We start from the raw sequence: 25,488 nt of genomic DNA on the forward strand, positions 1-25,488 counted from the left end.
GAGGGGGCTCCAGGTGCAAAGGTGAGTGGGAAGGAACACGATAATAGGGTCTTCAGCAACCCCAGAGGGGAGGCGGGAGGGAATGACAGCTCCTACTGGGGGAAAGTATGGGGGGGGGGGGGGGGGTGGTGGTATTCCAGCTGCCCCCAGGAGGGGGAGATGGGGGAGGGAGTAGGGGTTGCAGCCAGCCCTGCAAGGGGATGGGGGGGGGGGGGGGTTGCAGCCGGCCCTGCAAGGGGATGGGGGGGGGGGGGGTTGCAGCCGGCCCTGCAAGGGGATGGGGGGGGGGGGGGGTTGCAGCCGGCCCTGCAAGGGGATGGGGGGGGGGGGGGGGGTTGCAGCCGGCCCTGCAAGGGGATGGGGGGGGGGGGGGGGTTGCAGCCGGCCCTGCAAGGGGATGGGGGGGGGGGGGGGTTGCAGCCGGCCCTGCAAGGGGATTGGGGGGGGGGTTGCAGCCGGCCCTGCAAGGGGATTGGGGGGGGGGGGTTGCAGCCGGCCCTGCAAGGGGATTGGGGGGGGGGGGGTTGCAGCCGGCCCTGCAAGGGGATTGGGGGGGGGGGGGTTGCAGCCGGCCCTGCAAGGGGATTGGGGGGGGGGGGGTTGCAGCCGGCCCTGCAAGGGGATTGGGGGGGGGGGGTTGCAGCCGGCCCTGCAAGGGGATTGGGGGGGTTGCAGCCGGCCCTGCAAGGGGATGGGGGGGCAGAGAGGGGGTTGCAGCCGGCTCTGGAGGGGGGGGGGAGGGGGGAGAGGGGGAGGGGTGTTACAGCCGTCCCTGAAAGGGGATGGGGACTCCAGCCATTCCAGCGGGACCCCGGATAGCGCTCAGTTCCGTGTTAATCGTCACCGAGGCCGGAACGAACAGCCCGGGAGGCGGCGGCGGCACCACCACCACCGGCGCCGCCGCCTCCCACCTGGTCGATCTGCAGCTCGAGCTCCTGCAGCTGCCGCGCGTCCGCCGCCGCCCCGCTCGCGCCGCCGGCCGACATCGTCACCGTGCGCTCGCGCCCCGCCACAGCAACCGTCAAACCGCGCGCCCGGCGAGGACCCCCGCCCCCCTCGGCCTGGCCAGTCCCGTGCCTGAGTCGAAGCAGGATCAACAGCCGTCCTTGATCTCATATTTAAACGATCAGCTGCGAGTCGAACGATCATAGTCTGTAATCACTCATATTTATTTAAAAACCGTGGCGCGGGGGCTTAGATCAACTTAAAATCATCTCCCTTTCGGGCAATTCTTGGGGCCACCTGATAGTTTCAGCCTGTTTGCTGTTGTGAATCGCAGCCGTTTGATTCCGAGGTACAATGGGTCAAGGCTGTACTCAGTTGACCGGCTCAGACCCTCCCCAGTGACTCTTTTTGAATAAGATTGCATTAATAAAAGCACTTTTAACAGACTTTCTTGGTGCTTCAAAGTGAGAATTATCAGATTAGAGTTGACAGGCAGCCTAACTTGTGGGAACTCAAACATAGAAATGAGAATGAGTCGCAGAAAGCGGCCAACTCTGTATAAAAGTTACTGTGAACGGGCAGAAGAGGGGAAGATTTTGCCCGAAACAGCCGGTCGCAGCTGCAGCCATGGTAACAGCGCTGACGTCACCTCAGAGCAGTTGTTACCCATTGGCGACGGCCCTGAAGCCAGTGGGCATGCGCAGTGCATCATTCCTCTCCTTGAGTGAAAGACTGCATTTCCTAGAGTGCATTGGAAAGCTTGGCGCAGGCGTGGGAGGTGGGTCCAGTGCGGCCCTTTGCTTTGGCGAGGAGAAAGGCAGGGTTGAGCGGAAAGTGGAGGGTTGTTGGTCAGCGGGAGTTGTGGGTTGTGTTGTCAGTCGGTAACGGGCATCTCCGGGATGTGGTCTGCAGGTTACAGGTTTGCAAGGCGAGGTAAGTAACAGTTCTTTCAGTTCCTCAGTTTTAAATAAAAATCGGCTTCTGGGTTCAGCAAAGGCTCGATTGACAATGAATCATTGCCTATTTAAAAGAGCCATCTAAACTCGTGATTGGTACAAAAGGCTCGGTTAGTTCATAAAGAGAGTAAAAATTGAGGGTGAAGTCACTAAAAATGGGAAACTTTTAGTGGCTTGCCCAATCCTTTTCTTGCAATACCCGAGAACACCAGATATAGAGGCAATGTCAATAATATGCGTACCTTTAATAAATAAGCCAATCTAACATTTTTACATAATGTTTTATCTATGGGTTTCCAATAATCGTATGGATTAAAAGTTACAAAGAAATAAAAGTATACTTGAATCATAACAGCAACATTTTTAGAGTGTACATGTTTACAGATTGTTACGTTGAACGTGTACAGGTTGTGTAATATGTGGAAGCTTTAAATTGGAAGTGTGTCAAAGGATAATTCTGGTTGTACCATTAACATTTGCAATGTTTCCAGTTAAAATTAATTGATTGGGCGTGCTTTGACTCACCACCAAGTTCAAGAATGATTAAAGTTTCTTTATTTTGTTGATCTGAATTTTAAATCAATTTTTTATAAACGCCAATAAAATACTAATTCGGTGGTTGAATGCTACCTTGCTTTATCTATACTGAGGTATACAAAATGAAGATTGGGGAAAGAGCATTAGCCCCACCCCACCTATTATCATTCTTATAAAAGCATAACATGTACAAGTTTACCCTGTAACCCTAAAGACATTTATGTGAACCTCTCTAAAATCTGTCAGTTTTAAATTTCTACACGTAAACAAAAACATTTAAATTAAACTAGTAATTGTAGAGGAAAAGTCAACATTTTCAGTTCTGACCTGCCATCAGAACTTGGAAAAGTTAGAGATAAACAGATTTTAAGATGGAAAAAATAGATGGATTGGGATATGGTGTCATTGTCAAACTCAGTGTTGAGTCCAGAAGTGCGCTTAGTCAGATGAGGTGCTACTCCTCAAACTTGCATTGGAGCTAAAAGCACAGAGTGGGAATGGAACTGAGAATTCAGGTGGTGGACAGTAGGAAGCTCGGGTCAGGCTTGCATACTGAATGGAGGTGTCATGCAAAGTGGTCTTCTATGTATTTTGTCATTTTGGTGCAGAAGAGACTATGTCATGAGCAACAAACACAATTCTGCAAGTTCACGTGGAAATAATGGTTGGTATCTGGACAGTGAGAAAGAAGGATGTAAAAGTGTAGATGGTGTTTCTCCAGCAATTGTACAGGAAAGTGCTATGAGCTGGAGTGGATAGCAGTGGAAGTAGAGTTTTGAAACAGAATATGGGACTTTTTTTTATTGAGCAGGGAATAGGCCATGTGAAATACTGGAAGGGAAGGGGAAAATATTGGAGTTGTCAGAAATTGTGGAGAATTTAGTGCACCAGCAGGGTAGAAAATGTACATGAGAAGGACCATATCCTGGCTCTGGGAGAGAGGCAAAGAATTGAAAACGTGTAAGAAATGTCAGAAACTTGGTCACAGGCCCTGTCAGCTGTGGTACGGGTAATTCCTGGTGGTGGACAAAGGAAGACATTTTGGAAAATTAGAAAAGAAAGTAGGAAAATCAGAAGAGGCATGATGATATCAGAAGAACATGGAAAATGGAATAGAGTCCTAGCTGTAAGCAGGGTGGGAAGAAGTTGAGGCAAATATAGCAGTTAAAGTGAGCAAGTTCAGTTGGCAGGACAGGCAGGAGCAGGACAGGGAGCAAGGAAGATCTGATTATGCTAAACAGCATTTATTTTAATGCAAGAAGCCTAATGGGTGAGGCAGCTGAACTTGGATGGGTACATGGGACTGGGATATTATAGCTTTACAGAAATGTAGCTGAGGGATGGGCAGGGCCGGCAGCTCAATGTTCTGGGGTATAGATGCTACAGGTGTGATAGAGTGGAGGTAAGAAAGGAGAGGGAGTTGCATTTTTGATTTGGTAGGATCATGGTAGTACTTAGAGAAGATATACCTGGGCGATCACCCAGTGAGGCTCTGTGGATGGAACTCGGAAATAAGAAGGGGATGGTCACTTCGCGATTGTACTATAGTGAGCCAGCCACCTGGATACAAAGTCAGCTTGGTGGTATAAGTCAGAGGGTGATAGTGTAAAATTGTCTTTCAGATTGGAGGCCTGTGAGCAGTGGTGTGCTGCAGGGATTGCTGCTAGGTACACTGTTTGTCATCTATATTAATGACTTGAATGAGAATGTGATTGGCAAGGTTAGTAAGTTTGCGGATGACACCAAAATTGGTGGTATAGTAGACAGTGAAGAAGGTTATCTAAGATTACAACAGGATCTAGATCAACTGAGAAAGTGGGACTAAGAACTGCAGATGGAATTTAATTCGGACAAGTGTGAAATGGTGCATTTTGGCAAGTTAAACCAGGGCAGGACTTGCACAATAAATGACATTGCCCTGGAGAGTTGTGGAATAGAATGATCTAAGGGTACAAGTACATAGTTCCCTGAAGGTGGCGACATGGATGGACATGATAGTGAAGAAGGTGTTTAGCATGTTTGCCGCCTTCAGTCAATGCACTGAGTACAAAAGTTGGGATGTCATTGTTAAAACTGTACAAGACAATGGGGAGACCATAAGTGGAACATTGTGCGTTTCTGGTTGTTCAGCGGTAGGAAGGATGTCATTAAGGTGGAAAAGGTGCAGAAAAGATTCACAAGGTGTTACTGGGATTGGTGGGCTTGAGTAATAAAGAGAGACTGAATAGGCTGGGGTTATTTTCCCTGGAGCGCAGGAGGCTGAAGGGTGTCCTTATAGAGGTATATAAAATCATGAGGGGCATAGATAAGGTGAATAGTCACAGTCATTTTCTGAGGGTAGAGGATTCTAAAACTAGACTTCAGGTGAGTGAGGAAAAATGAGGGGTAACTTTTTCACACAAAGGGTATGGGTGTATGGAACATGCTGCCAAAGAAAGTGGTAGAGGTGGGTATGGTTAATGTTTAAAAGACATTTAGATAGCTACACGGATAGGAAAGATTTAGAGGGACATGGGCTAAATGCAGGAAAATGGGATGAGCTCAGATAGGCAACTTGGTCAGCATGGACAAGTTGGACCAAAGGGCCTGTTTCCATGCTGTATAACTTTGACTCTATAATTGTAGTCAAGGCAGTTATAAATGTCAGTGGCCTTGTAATGAGCACTGGTTTCTAGCCTATGCCATGGAGATAGAGGAAGGAAAAAGAGTTGGTGCTAGGCAATATGAAGGGGAGATAAAGGTGGAGATTTTGAGCTAAGGTGGTAATTTTCTAGTTCCAGGTTAGAGCAGGAAGCAGCACCAATACAGTTGTAAATACAGTAGAAGAGGTGAGGGAGAGCACTTAAGTAAATTTTCACACCTCCATATAGCTTGGATCCATATGGGTTCCCATTATAATACCATTTACTGGATGAAAAGAGGGGAATCGAAAGAAAATTTTGTCAATGTGAGAACAAGTTCAGCCAGGTAGAGAAGATTTTGTCAAGAGAGGGATCTTGTTTGAGTTGGTATTTCTTTCTTGTTCCTTGCTGATCTTGCCTTGTTAGAGCATCGTATCCCTTCCCACCCTGGTCTTGAAGTTGCCCATAATGGTCAGTTTGTCTCTGGGATGCAGACCAGGATTTGTACGAGGTTGAAATAGAAGTCCTTTTTGGCATCTAAATCTTCAAGGGTTGGGGCATGTGCACTCATGACGATAGTATGTTGGTTTCATATTGGAATGAGCTGAAGGGTCATAAGGTTTATTGGTTTATTATTGTCACATGTACTGACATACAGTGATAAGCTTCTGTTTTGCATGCCATCCAGAGAGATCATGCTATACGTAATTACATTGAGATCATAAAAAGTAAATGGAATGCAGAATATATTATTGCCATTACAGAGAAAGTGCAGTGCAGGTGGACAAAGTGCAAGGGTCACAATGAGGTAGATTGGGAGGTCAAGAGTTCATCTTTTAACATATGAGGGGTTTGTTCACTACTGTTATAACAGTGGGATAGAAGCTGTCCTTGAGTCTAGTGGTTCGTTCTCTCAGGCTTTTGTATTTGCCCGATGGGAGAGAGGAGAAGAGAGAATGATTGGGGTGGGAGGTGTCCTTGGTTACGTTAGCTGCTTTCCTAAGGCAGCGGGAAGTGTAGTCAGGTTCAATAGAGGGGAGGTTGGTTTGCGTGATGGACTGGGCTGTGTTCACAATTCTCTACAATTTCTTGCAGTGTTGGGTAGAGCTATACCAAGCCATGATGCATCTGGGTAGGTTGCTTTCTATGGTGCATCTATAAAAATTGGTAAGGATCATTGGGGACATACCGAATTTCCTTAGCCTTCTGTGGAAGTAGAGGCGTTGGTGTGCTTTTTTGGCATTTGAGTCCACGTGTCTAGACCAGGACAAATTGTTGATGTTAGCTGCACTTAGGAACTTGAGGCTCTCCGCCGTCTCCACCTCAGCACCATTGATACAGACAGAGGCATGTACTCCACCACACTTCCTGAAGTCAATGACCAACTCCTTAGTTTTACTGACATTGGGGGAAAGGTTGTTGTCTTGACATCATGCCACTAGACTCTCTAACTCCTTTCTGTACTCCATCTCGTAGTTGTTTGAGGTCCAGCCCACTACAGTGGTGTCATCTGCAGACTTATAAATGGATTAGAGCAGAATCTGGCCACACAGTCATGAATGTATAGGGAGTACAGTAAGGGGCTGATAACGCAGCCTTGCGGCGCACCAGTGTTGAGGGTAATCGTGGAGGAGGTGTTGTTGCCTATCATTACTGATTCCAGTCTGTTGGTGAGGAAGTCAAGATTCCAGTTGTAGAGGGAGATGCAGAGTCCTAGGTCTAGGAGTTTGGAGACAATTTTCTTTGGGATTATGGTGTTGAAGGTGGAGCTATAGTCAATATCTATATGTGTGTGTGTATATGTGTGTGTATGTGTGTGTATATATATATATATATATATGTGTGTGTATGTATGTATGTGTATATATATATATACAGTCAATCTGACATGGGTGTCGCTTAAGGTATTCATTAATTCACAGGGTGAGTTTCAAAGATGCCAAACAAGTTCCCTCATGATGGTGAAACTAATTCTGTGACGCAGTGTTCCTCTTCTAGTTTACCCTTCCAGAAGAAGCTGTTCCCACTGCCTTGTTCTTTGAACTAGCTATCTGCTGTCCATTGTGTCTCACTCAGTCTGGTGATGTTGATGTAAATGCATCTAAGTTCCTAAACTTTGATAGCAGAGCAGCATTCAGGTCTGTTGCAGATGGGATTGTCCATTAGAGTCCTGATGTTCCAGGTCCTGAACTTCATATTGTGCAATGGAGCTTGCTTGTGCATGATTTCTTTTAATGTGGGGTAGCTGTTCCACACAAGCTAGCACACTAATACATGGATTTCACAGACCAAGGTCTTGATCCAGTGGCAAGGGGTCCAAGGTGACTGGAGATCTGATTCTACTATGTAGGTACTTTTGGGCACACTTACAGGGGCTGTCCCTCATAAGTACACTAGGTATCATCAGAAACATTTTGCAAAAAGATCAGTGTTGAAGCTCCCGAGGACGACATGGAGCTGACCCTTCTCAGACAGCAACCCCCAGCCTAGAAGAGCCACAAAGTGTCCACAGCTTATGGGCTGGCTTGAAGTCTGCTATAGTTACTACCTGTGAAGAGACTCTTGGCTTCCCTAACAAGAACTATAACTGGTTTGATTAGAGTAACCAGGAGCTCGAGATGTTAATTAACCACAAACAAAAGGCATTCCTGGATTGGAAGATTCACCTTTCCTCAAGAGAAAAGAAATAGCTTTACAGGCACCTGAAAGTGGGAAAACATAGACTGGAAGAACTGGGCAGCACCGTAGAGTAGCTGCTTCAATAGCTCCAGTGACTCTAGTTCTATCCTGATCTCCAGTGATGTCTCTGTGGAGTTTATGCATTCTCTCTGTGACTGTGTGGGTTTCTTCTGGGTGCTCCCAGATCCCAAAGGTGTGTGAGTTAGAAGGTTAATTGGTCACTAAATTGTCCCTAGTGTAGGTAAGTGGTAGAATTGATGGGGAGAATAAAATGGGTGTAGGTAGGATTAATGTAAATGGGTGGTTGATGATTGGCACTACATGACTCAGTGGGCCTGTTTCCATGCTGTAGCTCTGATTCTCTATGACTCTACAAGATGGTGGGATGGAGAGTGCAGGAAGCTGCGCAACTCAGTGATGGTCGTGACAGGATCGGCTTCTTCAGCACTGTTTAAAAACCACCTATGGCCCCAACACCCTCACTCCATTGAGAGCCAGAGAGGCAGTCAACCCCTGCTGGTAGAAGCACTTTGAAGACTCCTCAGCTATGAAAGGAGTTCCTGGTTTGGATGCTCCATCATATCTCAAAGGAAAAGAAACAGTTCTAGAGGCACCGGATGGCAAATAACCAGCAGAAACCCTGTGACTTAAAAGATAAATGGTAAATGGAAAGACTTCAAGCTCTGCAACTTGCTGACATGGGTGGGTTCTTCAGCACTGTCTTGGCTTCTACACCCCTAAAAACCAAGAGCTTACTCCATTGAGGGCCAAAAACAGAAGGCAAGGACAGAGAGGCAGTTAACACCTGCTGGTAGGAACAATTGGATGATCTCTCAACCGCAGTTCTGTCCTTGACATGTGCACCCTTCACTCCATCCCACAGCACCATATTCAGACCAGCCTTGATGTCACTTCTGACTGAAACAAAAATAACAAGGCATTGGGAGCCGAAGGTATCCCTGCTGAAATCCTGAAGTTCAGTGGGGAAGAGCTTCAGTCACAAATCCACAACCTCACTGACCATATCTGGGAAGAGATCGATATTCCATGGGACCTTAAAGATACTGAAATTGAGGTGACAAATCTGGCTTTGGCAATTGCAGATGGGTCTCCCTGCTGTCCGTCACAGAAAGCCATTGCCAGGGTTTCCTCAACTGTCATTTCCTGTTGGCCAAATAGCCACTCCTCAAATCCCGGAGTGAATTCTGTTCTTCCAGAGGCACAGTGGACATGATCTCCACTGTGCAAAACTCAAAATAAAATAAGAGATAAGATATCTTTATTAGTCACACGTGAAATGCATCTTTTGTGTGGAGTGTTCTGGGGGCAGCCCGCAAGTATCGCCACGCTTCCGGCGCCAACATAGCATGCCCACAACTTCCTAACCCGTATGTCTTTGGAATGTGGGGGGGGAATCCGGAGCACTCGGAGGAAACCCACGCAGACACATGGGGAAAACGTACAAACTCCTTACAGACAGTGGCCGGAATTGAACCGGGGTCGCTGGTGCTGTAATAGCGTTACGCTAACCGCTACACTACCGTGCCTTCCCCAAACCGGAGCACCTGGAGGAAACCCACGTAGACATGGGGAGAATTACAAGCTCCTTACAGACAGTGGCCAGAATTGAACCCAGGTTGCTGGCGTTGTAATAGCATTACGCTAACCGCTACACTACCGTGCCTGCAAGGAGCAGCACCAGCCACTATACATGGCCAATTTCAACTTCAAATAATTTGATTCTGTCAACTGGGGGGGACTGTGGAACAGTATCCTCAAATTCAACTGGTCACAGAAATTCCTCTCCATCTTATGCTTGCTCCATGATGGCATACAAGCCATGATATTGACCAATAATCTGCAGCAGAACTATTCTCAGTGGAAACGTGTCAAAGAATTCTGCATCATTACCCCAACCGCATCTCAAGACACTTGAAAAACAGCACCAATGTTATTTCTGCAAAATCCTCCAAATTCACTGGAAGTGTCCTTTCAAGTTTTAAGCCTAGTCACATTCAGTTGGCTACATTGGACATGCCACATCTATCACATGTGCAACATCAGACTCCCAAAACAGATGCCTTATTTTGAGATCTGTCCTGGAAAGAGATTATCAGGTGGACAGAGGAAAAGATTCAAAGATATGCTCGAAGCCTTCTTGAAGAAATAAAACATCCCCACTGACTCTTAGGAAGCTCTGGTACAAGATCAGTTGCTCAGCATGGAATAGGAGTGTTTGGAATGGTATTGAGGACCTTGAGGTTATGCATAAGGAGCACACAGTGGCCCTGCAGTGTGTCATCCCATGCAAAAAAAAATCAACCTGCCCCATTGGTTGCCATCTGCTCAACCTATGAAAGAATCTGGGTTCCCATGTTGGCCTCATTAGCCACCTGAATCCAAAAAAAATGAAGTGAAAGTAAGCCATTTTCAATCCTGAGAATCTGCCCAAAACCTTGAGCCTACAGACACATTTCAGGTTCTAAAAAAAAGAGAGGCATGGTATTCTAATACAGTAATTCCCACTGCCACTGATTGTGGGGATTAAAAAGTGGCCATAAGGCTTGAAATGTTTTTGATGAAAAATGAATCCAGCCAAATTTAAGCTTTAGAGTTCATTTCAGATAAGTTTTCAATGTGCACGTGAGCAATCTCACCAAATCTTGAGGTTCCAAACAAGTGTCTACTTTGTATGGTGCGCACTTGCAGTTGGACTTCGAGCCACTTTAGAGAACTATGGCTGGTGTTGGTATGCAGATATATGTAATGAGATCTGACTAGACCAAATTTTTTGTGTGACATGCATAAATCAGCTGCTGACTATGTGTTGGAGTCTAAAATTTTGAAACGACAAATACCTTCAATGTGTATGTTTTTTAAATCTGTATTTCAATTTGTTTTCCTTTTACAGTACACAGATGTCTATGTTGTTTCAACATACTACAGAGGGGATCTCTTCTGTCCTTGGTGCATGTGGAAAGATATGTTTCCTCCTCTTCAGTTTCCCGTATCACAACACACTACACAGTCCATCCACGGGATAAAGATCCACGATGGAAAGGTAATTGTCATGGAATTGGGAAATTACACAGGGAAATTTAGTCAGATTTCATGCCAGCATTTAATATTTGAAATTTACCTTGTATCTTGTATTGAATTCTGCAATCCAGAATTCAGCTTACTTTTTCAATACTTAAATAGAAATAGTAACATAGAACCTTGCATTTTCCGAGGTTACAGATTCTTATGTCATATGACATTTCTGAGTTTCAGAATAACTAACGATAAATATCTACAATCAGAATGTTTTCTTACACTTGTCATTACAGGAAAACAATAATATAACTGGCTGAACATAGGTATACATTGTTTATTTCTAATATTTGCTTTGATCTAGAACAGTTTAAAGCCATTCAAACTGGAGTCTTGAAATTACCATTTCAGAGAAAAGGGATGCCAGCTTTCTTCAGTCATAAAAAAACATTTTTTAAATAATGTATTTGTAATATGCAGTCACCATTGCTAATCTGAGTTGTTCATAATGCATTTTACCTGATGTTCCTGCTATTAGCTCTGTTTTAGACAGAATCATAGGGCTGATAATGCAAATATCTCTACAAGTATCCAAAACATCTTTGGTTGCACCCTTGGCTCAGTGTTCCTTCAGATACCTGCGTTAACTTCTTCAGGGCTTGTCCAATCACATACTGAGAATTAACTATTTCAAGCTAGCACAGAAAATAATTCTCGTGAGGATTGTTATTGCCAAATACTTTGAGACTATGGAATTAATATAACAATCACTCTGGGTGCCTGAAAGGATCCTTAATTGAAATCTGTAAGAGTCTTTAATGCAACAACATGGTTTCAATGCTGAATCCTCTGATTGCAGAGGAGTCTCCATGACCATAAATGTAATTGAAACAAAACATGATTTTTGTGCTCATTGCATGTCATGAACAGTCATAGACCAGTCTCATAAGACACTGAAAACTAGGAATATGTGCAGCCCCTTTTGTTTATTTTGTTGCACTGGAGGCCCAATAGTTCGTTGCCCCTCATATTAGAAGTCCAGCCTTGTATGAACATTTTTCTCAGACAAAATTGAAGGCTTTCTGTAGTATCAGTATCTGAGGTCTACTGTAACTAAAGAGAGGAATGGCCATGCCACATGGACTTCCTCACTCTGGGCCTTTCTCTAATGTTTGAGGATAGCAGTTGTGTATATTGTTCATTTTACACTATAAAATCTCAATGACTGGATGCAAATTTTGTGGAGAGGGGGCCTTGGCAGAATCTGGAATCAATTAGATTGACTGACTGTAACAGCACATACAAGAAGGGCCTCTGTTTGAAGCTACTGGCTGTGCATGCTTTTATTCCTCCTCATTTTCTTCCTCCTGCCAGAGGGGCTCAAGCAAGCCGTTCTGTTGGTTGAATAATGAAGAAAGCAGCAGATGATGTCCAGGTCGGTTAGCTCCCTGAATACATAACACTGACTATGAGAGAATGCTCATAGTCAACCACAACTTGTAAATTCAAGGAGTAGTAGTCCTTACAATTCATGAAGTTCTCCAGATCCTGAAGAGAGCTGCAAGTGCCACATGAATTCTAATTTACTTTCCTTTCCAAGTTTAATTTTTAATTCAACTATAGGGATTTGTTTGCAACTACAACAAGCTACTATGGATACAGATATTTTGGTTATAAGCACAACATATTTATTAAGTAAGTGTCATCGACCACAGAGAAGCAATACTTAAAGGTCGTTGCAGTCTCTTCCTTTTGGAATCTTGTTGGATTGCCCTCCAAGTGACTGTGAAACAGTCTTATTTTTCTACTTGCTGTAGTCTGTTGACTACAGATTTTCTATCTTTAGGTTATATGTTTACTTCCTCTCGGAATCCTTACTCTTATATCCATTTTTTTTTAATTCATTTATTACAAGCTCTGCTCCTTTCTCAGACTGAGTTACTCCTGATCTGGGGCTTTCACAAAATAAGTTTAGTACTCTTAGGTCCTCATTTCCCTCTTCCTATCAGAGGGTCTCGACCAGAAATAGCAGCCTTTCCTTTGCCTCCACAGAGGTTCTTGACCGCTGAGTTCTTCCATAGTTTCAGCCCACCACATCCACACCAGCCATGGGCACCATCTGTATTAAATCTATCTTCTTGCATTTGACCCATAGCCTTCTATCTCAAGGCAAGCACTTGAATCACCTAGACATTACTTAGATGCTGTCAATGGCTTTGCTTCCACCACTCCCTCAGGCAGTGTATTCCAGGTACCTGCCACTCTCTGGGTGAAAAATGTCCCCCTCAGATCCCCTCTAAATCTCTTGCCTCTTTCCCTAAATCTATTTTTACCTACTTCTGATATGGGAAAAATTTCCTGCAGTCTACCCTATCTATTACCCCTCATAATTTTATATACGTTAATCATGTCCACTTTTAACCTCCTCTACTTCAGGGAAAACAGACCTAGCTGCCTCAGTCTCTCCTCGTAACTGAAATGCTCCATTCCGGGCAATATCCTGGTGAAACTCTGCAGCCTCTCTAGCACTATCACATCTTTCCTATAGTGTGGTGACCAGAACTGCACGTAGTACTCTGGCTGAGGTCTGACAACTTTATAAAGTTGGAGCATAACCTCCCTGGTCTTGTATTCATTGCCCCAACAATTGAAGTCCAGTATCCCATATGCCTTCTTAACCATGTTGTCTACCTGCGTGCCACCTTCAAGGATCTTTGAATGTACACTAAGGTCCCCCTGTTCCTCAGTTCTCCCTAGGACCTTGCCATTGATGGTGTATGTCCTAGTCTCATTAGTACTCCCACAGTGTATTACCTGACATTTATCTGGATTAAACTTCATGTGCTATTTTTCAGCCCCTTTTACCAACACATTGATATCACCATGTAGCCCAAGACTGCACCCCACCGTAATAACTCCACCAGTTTTCATGTCACCTGTGAACTTAATGATCATGCCTCCTACATCCACATCCAAATCATCTACATAGTGTCATTATTTGAAAGTACTGAATACATATTGTAGTTATATTGAGTTCATACATATTGTAGTTATTTTACAATCTTTTGGAATGTTATTCTATGACAGTAATGATACGACACCAAGATATATCAGAAATATATATACACTTGTTGAAACAATGAGTTTGTCTACTCCTGTTCTTGCCCCACCAAACTTTTCTTCCCACCTTGACTCCATCCATTCTCTCTTTCCACCTATACCCATGACATCCCTCTGTCCTGTAAGAGATATCCCCAATTCTCCACCCTCCCTGCAGAGAGATGGGACACCTGGTTGAGTGGTGCTGCAACAACAACCTCTCACTCAACATCAGCAAAACTAAAGAGTTGACTTCAGAAGAGGAAGGAGGGCGAACATGTGCCCGTCTACATTGGGGGATCAGTGGTGGAGAGTCAGCAGCTTTAAATTCCTGGGTGTTAACATATTGAATGACCTGTCCTGGGCCCAGCACATAAATGTAATCACAAGGAAGGCACACCAGCATCTGTAGTCTCTTAAGAGGTTAAGGAGGTTTGGCTTGTTACTGAGCACTCTTAACAAACTTCTACAGATGTACTGTTGAGAGTATCCTGACTGGTTGCATCATGGTCTGGTACAGCAATTTGGATGGAACATAAGAGGCTGTAGAGACTAGTGGACTCTGCCCAATACATCACAGGTTGGTTGTATCTACGGGAGGCGCTGTCTCAAGAAGGCGATATCCACCATCAAAGAACCCAGCATCCGGGCCACGTCATCTTTTCGTAGCTACCATCAGGCAGGAGGTACAGAAGCCTGAAGTCCCACACCACCTGATTCAAGAACAGCCACTTCCCTTCAACCATTTGGTTCTTGAACCAACTGGTACAACCCTAATCACCACTACAGCTTAGCAATACAATGAGCACTCTGATCACTTTGCACTAAAATGGAATTTTTTTTGTTCTACTTGTGGGTTTTTTTTCTTGTAAAAATTGTTTATTATTTATGTTTAATTGATGCTTTTTCTTGTGAATGCTGCTTATATGATATGTGCCTGTGTTGCTGCTACAAGTTATTCATTGCACCTGTACATACTGTACATGTACTTGTGCATATGACAATAAACTCGACTTTGGCTTTGAGCTTAACAAGCTCCTCTTGTCTCCTTACTAGTTCTGACAAAGGGTCTTTGACCTGAAATGTTAGCTCTGTTTCTTTTCCACAGATGTGGCCTGACCTACTGAATATTTCCAGCATTCCAGCATTTTCTGATTTTATTTAAATAAAAGAACATGTATTTTTTTTGTAAGTGAGGCACTTGAGGAGTATAAGAAATGCAAGAGAACACTTAAGGGCAAAATCAGGAGGGCAAACAGATGACATGAGGTTGGTCTGGCGGACAAGGTGAAAGAGAATCCCAAGGATTTCAATAGCTATATTAAGAGCAAAAGGGTAGCAATGGACAAAATTGGTCGTCTTGAAGATTATCACGGTCATCTGCTGGGGAGATCTTACATGAATATTTTGCATCCGAATTTACTCTGGAGACAGACACAGAGACTACAACTGAGGCAAAAGAATAGTGAGGTCATGGACCATATCTAGATTACAGAAGAGGAGGTGCTGACTGTCTTGAGGTGAATGAAGGTGGATAAATCCCCAGACCAAGGCTAGTGCAGAAATTACAGGAGCCCTGGCAGAAATATTTTAAACGTCCTTATCCATGGGTGAGGTGCCAGAGGACTGGAGGATAGCTAATGTTGTTCAAGAAAGGCTCTAAGAATAAGCCAGGAAATTATAGGCCGGTGAGCCTAACGTCAGTCGTGGGTAAATTATTGGAAGCTATTCTAAGGGACTGAATATATAAGTATTTGGATAGACAAGGCCTGATTAGGGATAGTCAACATGGCCTTATGCATGGTAGGTCATGTCTAACCAATCTTTTAGAGTTTTTCAAGGAGGTTACCAAGAAGGTTGATGAGGGAAAGGCGGTGAACTTCTGCATGGACTTTAGCAAGGCCTTTGACTAAGTCCCACATGGGATGCTGCTCCAGAAGGTTAAGTCACTTGGCATTCAGGCTGAGGTAGCCAATTGGATTCAACATCAGCTTAGTGGGAGAAGACAGTGGTAGTAGATGATTGTCTCTCTGACTGAAGGCCTGTGACTAGTAGTGTGTCGCAGGTATCGATGCTGGGTCCATTGTTGTTTATCATTTATATTAATGATTTAGATGATAATGTGGTAAACTGGATCAGCAGATTTGCAGATGACACCAAGATTGGGGGCCTAGTGGACAAAGAGGAAGGCTATCAAAGCTTGCAGTGTGATCTTGACCAGCTAGGAAAATGGGCTGATAAATGGCAGATGGAATTTAATGCAGACAAGTATGAGGTGTTGCACTGTGGGAGGACAAACCAGGGTAAGAGTTATACAGTGAATGGTAGGGTTCTGAGGTGTGTGGTAGAACAGAGGGACCTGGGAATACAGATTCATGGTTCCTTGGAAGTGGCGACACAGATAGATAGGGTCATATAGAGAGCTTTTGGCACATTGGCCTTTGTAAATCAGGGCATTGAGTACAGGAGTTGGGAGGTTATGTTGAAGTTGTACAAGATGTTGGTGAGGCTGAATTTGGAGTATTGTGTGCAGTTCTGGTCACCTACCTACAAGAAAGATATCATTTAGCTTAAAATAATGCAGAGAAAATTTATAAGGATGTTGCCGGGACTTGAGGACCTGAGTTATAGAGAAAGGTCGAATACGTTAGGACTTTATTCCCTGGAGTACAGGAGAATGAGGGGAGATCTTATAGAGGTATACAAAATTACAAGTGATATAGATAGGGTGAATGCATGCAGGCTTTTTTCCCCCTAAGGTTGGGTGAGACTAGAACTAGAGGTCATGGGTTTAGGGTGAAAGGTGAAATATTTAAGGGGAATCTGAGGGGGAGCTTCTTCACTCAGAGGGTATTGTGAGTGTGGAATGAGCTGCCAGCGGAAGTGGTGGGTGTGGGTTCAATTGTAACATTTGAGAGGGGTTTGGATAGGTACATGGATGGGAGGAGTTTAAAGGGATATGATCTGGATGCAGGTAGATGGGACTAGGCAGAAGATTGGGCCGGCATGGACTGGATGGGCCGAAAGGCCTGTTTCTGTGCTATAAAGCCATTGTGTTTTTTCAGCTAATTGGAAACAGTAACATTCAGAAAATAATTTGTCATACCTTTACATCCTTTCCCAAGTAGAATTTAAAAAGCAGAGTGGATGTTCACACAACCTGTGGACTCTTTTGAAAGAGTGTGAAAGTTTTTTTTAAAGAGATTTGGTCTTAAAACACATTTTTTGAGTTAATCTTTAGAAAAGATCAGTACTTTTTTTCTCATATCATTTCTTTTCCTGTCTCATTGATTCAAAATCTCCCCAAAAATCAAGTTTATAGTTCCTTCTTACTTTACAAAATTTCTATAAGGAGTCATGGGAAAAATCAATCCAAAAAAACTACCTCAGACTTTCAATAATTCAATTAAGCTGTGCTTTAATAAATATTTGAATTAATTTGAAACAATACTTCTCAATTTAGACTGATTGCAAGAAAAACGACTTCTTAAGTTGGGGAGAATTAAAACGCTTGTTTTTACAGAAGTTCAATTGATTAAAAAATCAACACTGTAACTTTAAGTTTTTTCTTCAAAACCATATCTTATCTCTGATTTGCTACTGTGGCCAAGAAGTCCATTGGTTAAAAGAAAACATGACAATGCCTGAAATTAAAAGTTTAATCATTAACCTTTAATTCAAAATATTTTCCATTACTGGGTGTACAGTCTTAAAAAAAATGACAAATTAAGAAAAGCTCACCTCTTCATACAACTTGGAAACATTGATCCATCGATAGGTTAGGAGCTCAAACGTTTGTCAACTTTCAAGGAATACCTGAGGCCACAAGCCCTTGAAATGTTCAGGCTGTTTTAGATTGGTTAAAAAAACAAAAACAGGACACGGATCAACAGAACAGTGACTGATACTGAACATAAACTGCAAATACTTTTTAAAGACATACTTTCAGCCAAAGAGTGCCCAGGCAAACAATCAGACACATTTTAATGTTTAGTCTAGATTCTTTGGTTCTACATTAGTTTATATATGTGGTATAGGTGAAGGCAAGTTGCAAAATTTGCTCGTAACAGAAAAACCGGTAGAAAAGCAAGTTATGAAGAAGACATAAGGAGGCCACAAATAGATATAAATAAATTAACTGAGTGGGCAAGAAGCTGGCAAATGGAGTCTAATGTGGGAAAATTGTTCTTTTGATGGGAAAAATAAAAAGTGTATGGTATCTAAATTGCATTTTAGTGACCTAGTCCATGATTCAGAAAAGGCTGATGGGCAGAGATACCCAGTATTAAAGAAGGCAAATATGTCATTGTTTATTCCCAGTGGAATTGAAAACAAATGGTTTAGTTATATAGGTCATAGATGAGATGTGTCTGGAGTACCATGAACAGTATTAGTCTCTTTATTTAAAGAAGACTTAATGCTTTGGAAACAGTTTGGGGAAAAGACTTATTACACTAAGATCTCGAATGGGTGGATTATCATATGGGGAAAGGTTGGATAGGTTAGGCTTGTACTTGCTGGAGTTTAGAAGAGTTGGGGGGGGAGGGGCAGACTTGATTGAATAATAAAATGTTCTTCGAGTATTAGCAGGGTGGATGAGAGGATGTTTCTTCTTGAGCAAAAATTTAGAGCTGGGGGAGTGTACCTTTTTTTTGAAAAAGGGAGTCACCAATTGAAGACAGAAAAGGGGTATGAAATGTTTTCTCTCAAATCGTCTTGAATCTTTGGAACAGTTTCCCTCAGAGCGGTAGAAGCAGAGACCTTGAATCTTTTCAAACTGAGGTGAAAAGTGTCTAGATAAGCAAAGGAGTGAAAGGTAACTGCGAATAGACAAATGCAGACAATCAGATCAGCCACAAATGATTTTATTAAAAGGCGGAGCACATTTGAGCATCCTGCTTGTCCTAATTCATATGTAAGTGTACAGAACCGAATGCCTCCAACAACAGAGAGTCTACAAAATGTTAATAGCTTTCAGCTGTCAGTATAACAGTGATTGTTACAGAACACAAACTGCAGACATTTTAAAAATATATGCTTGCACCCAAAGAATGCCCAGATAAACAGTCCAATACACTTTTCTAAGCATCTGGAACATCAATACTACTACATCAATGACTTCAGTGTTATTTTCATTATTGTATGATTAAGGTTAATTCACCAATTTGTGATCAGGTATACATACCCTCCTGGGTCATGCATAAAACCACCCATGTCCTCACTATGCCCAGATGGAGTCATTTTTATTGCTGTTACTGCCACCTGTTGTTTACCTAATTTGTAGCTCTAAAATCTTATGGTTACGCAAAGAATGATCCATTTGTTGGGGTTGCTTGATGGCTTCCCAAACCATGCAACTGGCATTCCTTGCTTCTTGTTTAAGGGCCACATTTTCACTTGGTTCATTTTCAATCTGTCTTTCATATCTCACAGTTCCTGGGAAATGCCAACAGCATGCAAGGCTATAACATGTAACATCATGGAAAGCAATAGGGTAATCCATAAACTTATGGATTCTTCAATTCTTGGCCATAGTCAAAGTGAGGGTCCCCCATGTGATCCACGTTCAATTTTGTCTTTCTGTGCTATCTGTGTGGAGTTTACACTTTTGCTGGGTGATTTTTCTCTTGAAGATGTCCTCAATGGCAAGGAGGGTTGTGCCCATGATGAAGCTGGCTGAGTCTACAACCCTCTGCAGCCTCTTTCGCTCCTGCTCATTGGAGCCTCCATACCAGGTGGTGATGCAATCGATCAGAATGCTCTGCACCGTACATCTGTAGAAATTTGCAAGAGTCTCTGGTGACAAACCAAATCTCCTCAAACTCATAATGTAGACAGCTGGCGTGCCTTCTTTGTGATTGCATCAATGTGTTGGGCCCAAGGTAGATCCTCTGAGATGTTGGTGCCCAGGAATTTGAAGCTGTTCCCCCTTTCCATTGCTGACCCCTCAGTGAGGACTGGTGTGATAGAGAGGGGTCGATGGGAATGTTGGGATACTAGGTCACAGGAAAAATTAATGGGGGAGTGGAATTGCTTTGTGAGCCAGCACAGACTCACTAGGCTGAAGGGCTTCCTATATCAAGAGAAAATGTATAGCAGGTTTCATTTTTTTAATCAGATCCCGTCTGGGGTGCAATTAAATGATTCTGCCAATTCTAATTTATTTTCAAAATTCAGCATTTGATTTAACTGAGAGGACTTGTTCGTTGATTGCAACAAACCATAATGGTCACAGGTTTATTGTTTATAAGCAGAACAGACTTAGTAAGTTGCATTAAGTTCAGAGAAGCAATACTTAACAAAGAGTAGTCACCGTGTATTCCTTGGAACCTTGGAGGTTCACCCTCAGCACAGTCTTTCTCACTGTTCTGTTGAATACAAATTGTCTTTCTCTAGGTTGTGTACTCTGACTCCTAGACTCATTTTTCTACCCATTTTTTGTTGATCTGACATGGCAACTATCAAGCCTCCTGAGAAGCCATATACTATCACTTAGTAGCACAACTTTGTTTTATTATCAGACCTGTTTCTTTCTCACATCTGAGCCACTCATGATTTGGGACTTTCACACAACCAGTCTCGTACTTTGCCACAAATATCCTTGCTCCAGTGATAAGGCTCTTAATTCTCCAATTTTTCTCTAACTGATAATTTGCTTGCTTTGAGGAAGCTTGTTTTGCTTGCTTCGTTCATACATTTCTTACAGACTTAATTAATATCCTCCTCTTCTCAGCACACTGTCTAGTCTTCACTTTCTACAAGTTGAAAAGACTTTCCTGCTTTAGTCTTTGCCTGCAGTCAGCATTGCTTTTGACCTAATTGCCCATCCTGCTCTACTGCTTGACCTAACTCCATGTTACTACTGAGATAGTATATATTGTCATTGTTTTATAATATTAAATACATATTGAGTTAATACATAATATAGTTTTATATTGAGATAACACATTTTGTAATTGTCTGAACACACTGTTGGAAATTTGCCCTGATTGTAATGATTAAGACATTAATATCTATAAAACATGTCTACTTAAATATAGCAGTATTAGTTCAGCTACCTCTTCTAAAGGTAATGTTTATCAGATTAAATTTATCCTTGTCCAGTAATAGAAAAGTCAAGAGAAGTAATAGAGGGCAAGTCTGAGTATTATTAATGTAGAAACTAGCATTGTGTTTTTGGATGTTGCCAGGCAGTAGGGTATAGATGAAAATAGGAGGATGCCATCCTTTGCCATTGGAAGACACCATCCAGAGTTACAAAGCAGGTGCAGGAGGGGAGCCAATGTTATGTATATAAAATCAAAATACTGCAGATGCTGAAAATCTGAAATATAAACAAAATACAGAAAATACTCAGCTGATCAGGTAACATCTAGAGAGAGAAGTGGAGTTAACATTTTAGCTTGCTGGATGTATAGTATTTCAATATTGCATTTGAAGGTGCTGAAAACTACATTCTTGAAATCTGATTCCAACAGAAAGAAAGATGAAAGCAGAGGAACTATATTATTTCAGTATATAGTATTGTACAGAAATCTGATTGGCAGGATAGTGTCTGTACTTATGCCCTGGAATCATTATGGCCATGACTCATTTTCACAATTTGCTGGATGATATGTGAAGATTTAATACACATTCCAAGCCATAAGATAAAGTGGGCATGATTTGAATTTTCCATTAAATGTGCTGAATTCACAGAATTCATTTGAATTGTTGTTCAGATAGGACATTATCAGAATATTGTGTTCTTGCAATTTTAAGTATTTTGCATTTGGCTAGTTTCGTTTGCTGTAAATGTACTGAAAAATTGATGCACTTGGATATTGTGATTGTTGTGCTATTTTATCCAATAAGTCAATTTCCATGTAATTATGTCCATTATCTCAGAACTATGTATGTATATGTGCATCTAAGTCAATGGAGTCTGTGCTTAGGAAAATTGTTAGTGTTTGTTTCCCAAGTTTGTTTATAGTATTGCATCTTTTTTCCAAGGGGTCAACATGGAGCGATTTGCTGATGAAGCTGATGTAGTGATAGTTGGTGGAGGTCCTGCTGGCCTATCTGCAGCAATACACCTTAAACAGCTGGCCGACAAACATGACAAGGAAATAAGAGTGTGTTTGGTGGAGAAAGCTGCACAGATTGGTGGACATATCCTTTCAGGGGCATGTCTAGATCCAAAAGCTCTGGAGGAGTTGTTCCCTGATTGGAGGGACAGAGGGGTGAGGAAATTGTTTCTATCTACTGTGATCTAGTTCATTGGCTTATTGAAAATTTACAATTTGTAGTTTATGCAGCAATGCAACTCTATTTGGTGTGAAAGGTACATCTGTAACAGAAGAGTTGGGGTATGGTAAAATATGACAGATAATATTTTTGATTATAGTACTCTGCGCTTGATGCAACTCATTAGTTGAACCATTTAGCAATTCCATCCTAACACAAGGCCCTCTTAAAAGGAAGAATAAAAGATCACGTAGGTCAACTTTGAAAAAAAACAGAGACATTTTCCATTATGTTCTGGCCATTCTTTCAGTACTGTTAAAGCTAATTGATTTATTTTACTTTTGTTGGAGAAACTTTGCTGTGTGCAACTTATCTGCCACATATCTCTGCATTGTACCAGTAATCTCAGTGATAAAATGTCACTGTCGATAAGATGTTATGGGTTATCCTAAAGCCATGCACTATATAATAGCTTTCTTTATTACTTATCCTTACCCATTTCTGGAGGAGCATCTTAGAGTTTTTTCAGTTTTGATAAACTGGCTGTGTTTCATTAAAATGAACACTATGGAAGCATTAATGAAAGTGACACTAATCAATTGTGCTTCAAAATTACACCTACACTTCTTTTCCCCCGATAAAGTTCAGTTGGGTCAATAGAACACCTTCATCACTTGACAACAAACTCCAGTAAGTTAAATTGAATATGATTTATTACAAAGGATTAGAGCATATCCTGACATTGAATTCCAAATTCAATATTGTTCAAGTGATCGTTATTCAGCTCAGAAATACTCAAGTATCTTTATTGTTATTTAAGGATTATATTTTTAGAATTATTGAAACCTATTAATGTTTGTTTATGTATATATACCTAACAGGCTCCGCTGAATACTGCAGTAAAGGAAGATGTATTTGGTATTTTAACGGAGAAATACCGAATTCCTGTTCCATTGCTACCAGGTACAGTCAACATTTATAACTTTTTGCAAGTCAACACAGAGCTGAAGAATGATATTTTTTATTTCATATTGCTTGTAAGTAATTCCAGAAAAAAGTATTGCTGGGTCAGATATTGTACAGCTAAGATGCTACTTACTGCACCACCTCACAGTTCACTACTTTCAAGGCATGCATCTGAAAGTAACTTTCTTAGCTAAAATTCTGCTTTGTCCCCCAATTCTTGTTTCTGTGCAGGTCTTCCCATGAGAAATCATGGAAATTATATTGTCCGTTTGGGTCACGTGGTGAGATGGTTAGGTGAGCAGGCAGAAGAACTTGGTGTGGAATTGTATCCAGGGTATGCAGCTTCTGAGGTGAATAGCAATTAAGGTTTAAAACATACATTTAGTTAAAATGTATTTTAATCTTAATTCATGTAATAATACAGATCTGTATTGTTTGGTATCATTGGATATATCTGCTCTAAGGAATTTTGTATTAGGACTGATTTGTTGATATGTTTTCCTGATTGACCATTTAAACTGTTTAAACAAGACTTTCTGGAAATAGACAGAAGATCCCATGTTCATTGCTCTAATTTGATAGTGAAATTTCATCATTCTGTCAAGTCTCATCTGAGGTAATAATGCGATGTACACTGATGTTTTATGTTGATGGATATTTGCAGGATTATTAATAATCCTGCAAATATATCATTAGACCAATTAGTTTATTGTTTGAGACATGTTAGAATCGATTATTCAGGAAGTAATAGTGGCACATTTGGAAAATCATGATCTATCATGGCTTCATGAAGAGGAAATTGTGTCTGACAAATTGAGAAAGTCTCAACCAGAGTGGATAGAAGGAAACTAGTAGTTGTATTTAAACTTCCAGAAAGCATTCAACAAAGTGCCTCAAAAGTTACAGGGTAAGAGCCAATGTTGTTGAAGCTAATATATTGGCATGGATAGAGGATTGGCTAACAGGCAGGAAGATGAAAGTAGGGACAAGAAGGTCATCTTCAGGATGGCAACTGGTAACCAGTGCAATGCCACAGGATTCTGTGCATCAGTGCTGCGATCACAACCGTTTACAATATATATTAAAGACTGAAGGAAGGAAGCGAAGGTACGGGAGCCACATTTGTGGACGACACAAAAATAAGTGAGCAGGCGAGTTGCAAAGAGGATACAAACAGTTTACAGAGAGATATTGCTAGGTTAAGTAAGTGACAAAAAGATGGCAAAGGTGGGAATATGTGTATTTGCTCATTTTGGAAGGAAGAACAACAGAACAGTAAATTATTTAAATGGAGAAAAACTAGAAAGTTGTAGCAAACAGATTTGGAAATGCTTGTGCACAGATCATGGTAAGCTGGGAGACAAGTGCAGCAGGTATTAGGGAAGGCTAATGGAACATTGGCCCTTGTTTCAAGGGGGTTTGCATATAAAAGTAGGTGTGTCTTACTCCAAATATACATGCACTAGCGAGACCATATCTAGAGTACTGTGAACAATTTTGGTCCCTCTCTTTCAGGAAAGATATTGTTAGGTTTGAGGCAATTTATAGGTTCACTAGAATGATCCAGATATGGATAAATGTGCTACAAGGAAAGGTTAAACAAGTTGGGATTTTACTCATTGGAATTTATAAAATTAAAACATGTAAGTTTCTTGGGGGGTTGGGGGTGGGGGGTATGTTAGACAAGGTAAATGTTAAGTGGATGTTTCCTTTCATGGGAGAGTCGAGAACCAGAGGGCATGTTCTCAGAACAAGGGGATGTCTATTTAAGACTGAACTGAGGAAGAATTTCTTCTCTCGAAGTTGTGAGTCTTTGTAACTCCTTGCCACAGTGAAAGCTGGTATGTTTAAGGCTGAAATAGATTTCAAATGAGTGAGGGAATTGGGGGTTATGGGGAAAGAGTAGGAAAATGGGTGAGGAATGTTGGATCAGTCATGATTCTGCTGAATGGCAGAAGAGGGTCTAGCGGTTGAATAGCCCACTCCCGTCATATGGTCATGTACCAGTACTGATCTTGGTTGCTCCTGTTTCTGTTGTTTGTATAGGCTTAGATTATCCAATTAGTGTGTGATATGTTTATAGAGTATCATTTATTAGGATGTTGATGAATAGGAAAAAATACAAACTTTTATTGCTGCAGGATATCCTTATAATGAACTTTGTTACGAATAATTTCCTGATCTATACAAAATCTACATTTAGCTTGCTGAAGGAATTCAAACCCTGATGAGGTGGTCTTATTGAAAGGTAACATTTCTAAAGGACTTGACTAGATAGGTGCTGGGAGTCTACTACCCCTTACAGGAATGTCTACAGCCAGGAGAGATAAAACCTCAAGTTATGATATTGACCACTTAAATCTCAGACAGATCCTTTTTTTACTCAGAGGGCTGCACATCCTTGGAGTTCTCTACCCCACAGATCT

At 41.9% G+C, this 25,488-nt stretch overlaps 1 protein-coding gene across 1 annotated transcript in view; it reads left to right on the forward strand.

Moving 5' to 3' along the window:
* Positions 1-1,667: 1,667 nt before the first annotated feature.
* Positions 1,668-25,488, forward strand: part of etfdh (electron transfer flavoprotein dehydrogenase) — a 46,163-nt gene continuing 22,342 nt past the window's right edge. The window contains exons 1-5 of the mRNA XM_052009324.1: positions 1,668-1,878; positions 10,650-10,799; positions 21,863-22,092; positions 22,978-23,059; positions 23,294-23,412. Of these exons, the coding sequence (XP_051865284.1) occupies positions 1,845-1,878; positions 10,650-10,799; positions 21,863-22,092; positions 22,978-23,059; positions 23,294-23,412 (615 nt within the window). The 5' untranslated portion in view covers positions 1,668-1,844. The remainder of the gene's footprint in view (positions 1,879-10,649; positions 10,800-21,862; positions 22,093-22,977; positions 23,060-23,293; positions 23,413-25,488) is intronic.

The sequence above is a fragment of the Pristis pectinata genome, chromosome 2 (genome assembly GCF_009764475.1).
Source record: "Pristis pectinata isolate sPriPec2 chromosome 2, sPriPec2.1.pri, whole genome shotgun sequence".
Lineage (NCBI taxonomy): Eukaryota > Metazoa > Chordata > Chondrichthyes > Rhinopristiformes > Pristidae > Pristis > Pristis pectinata.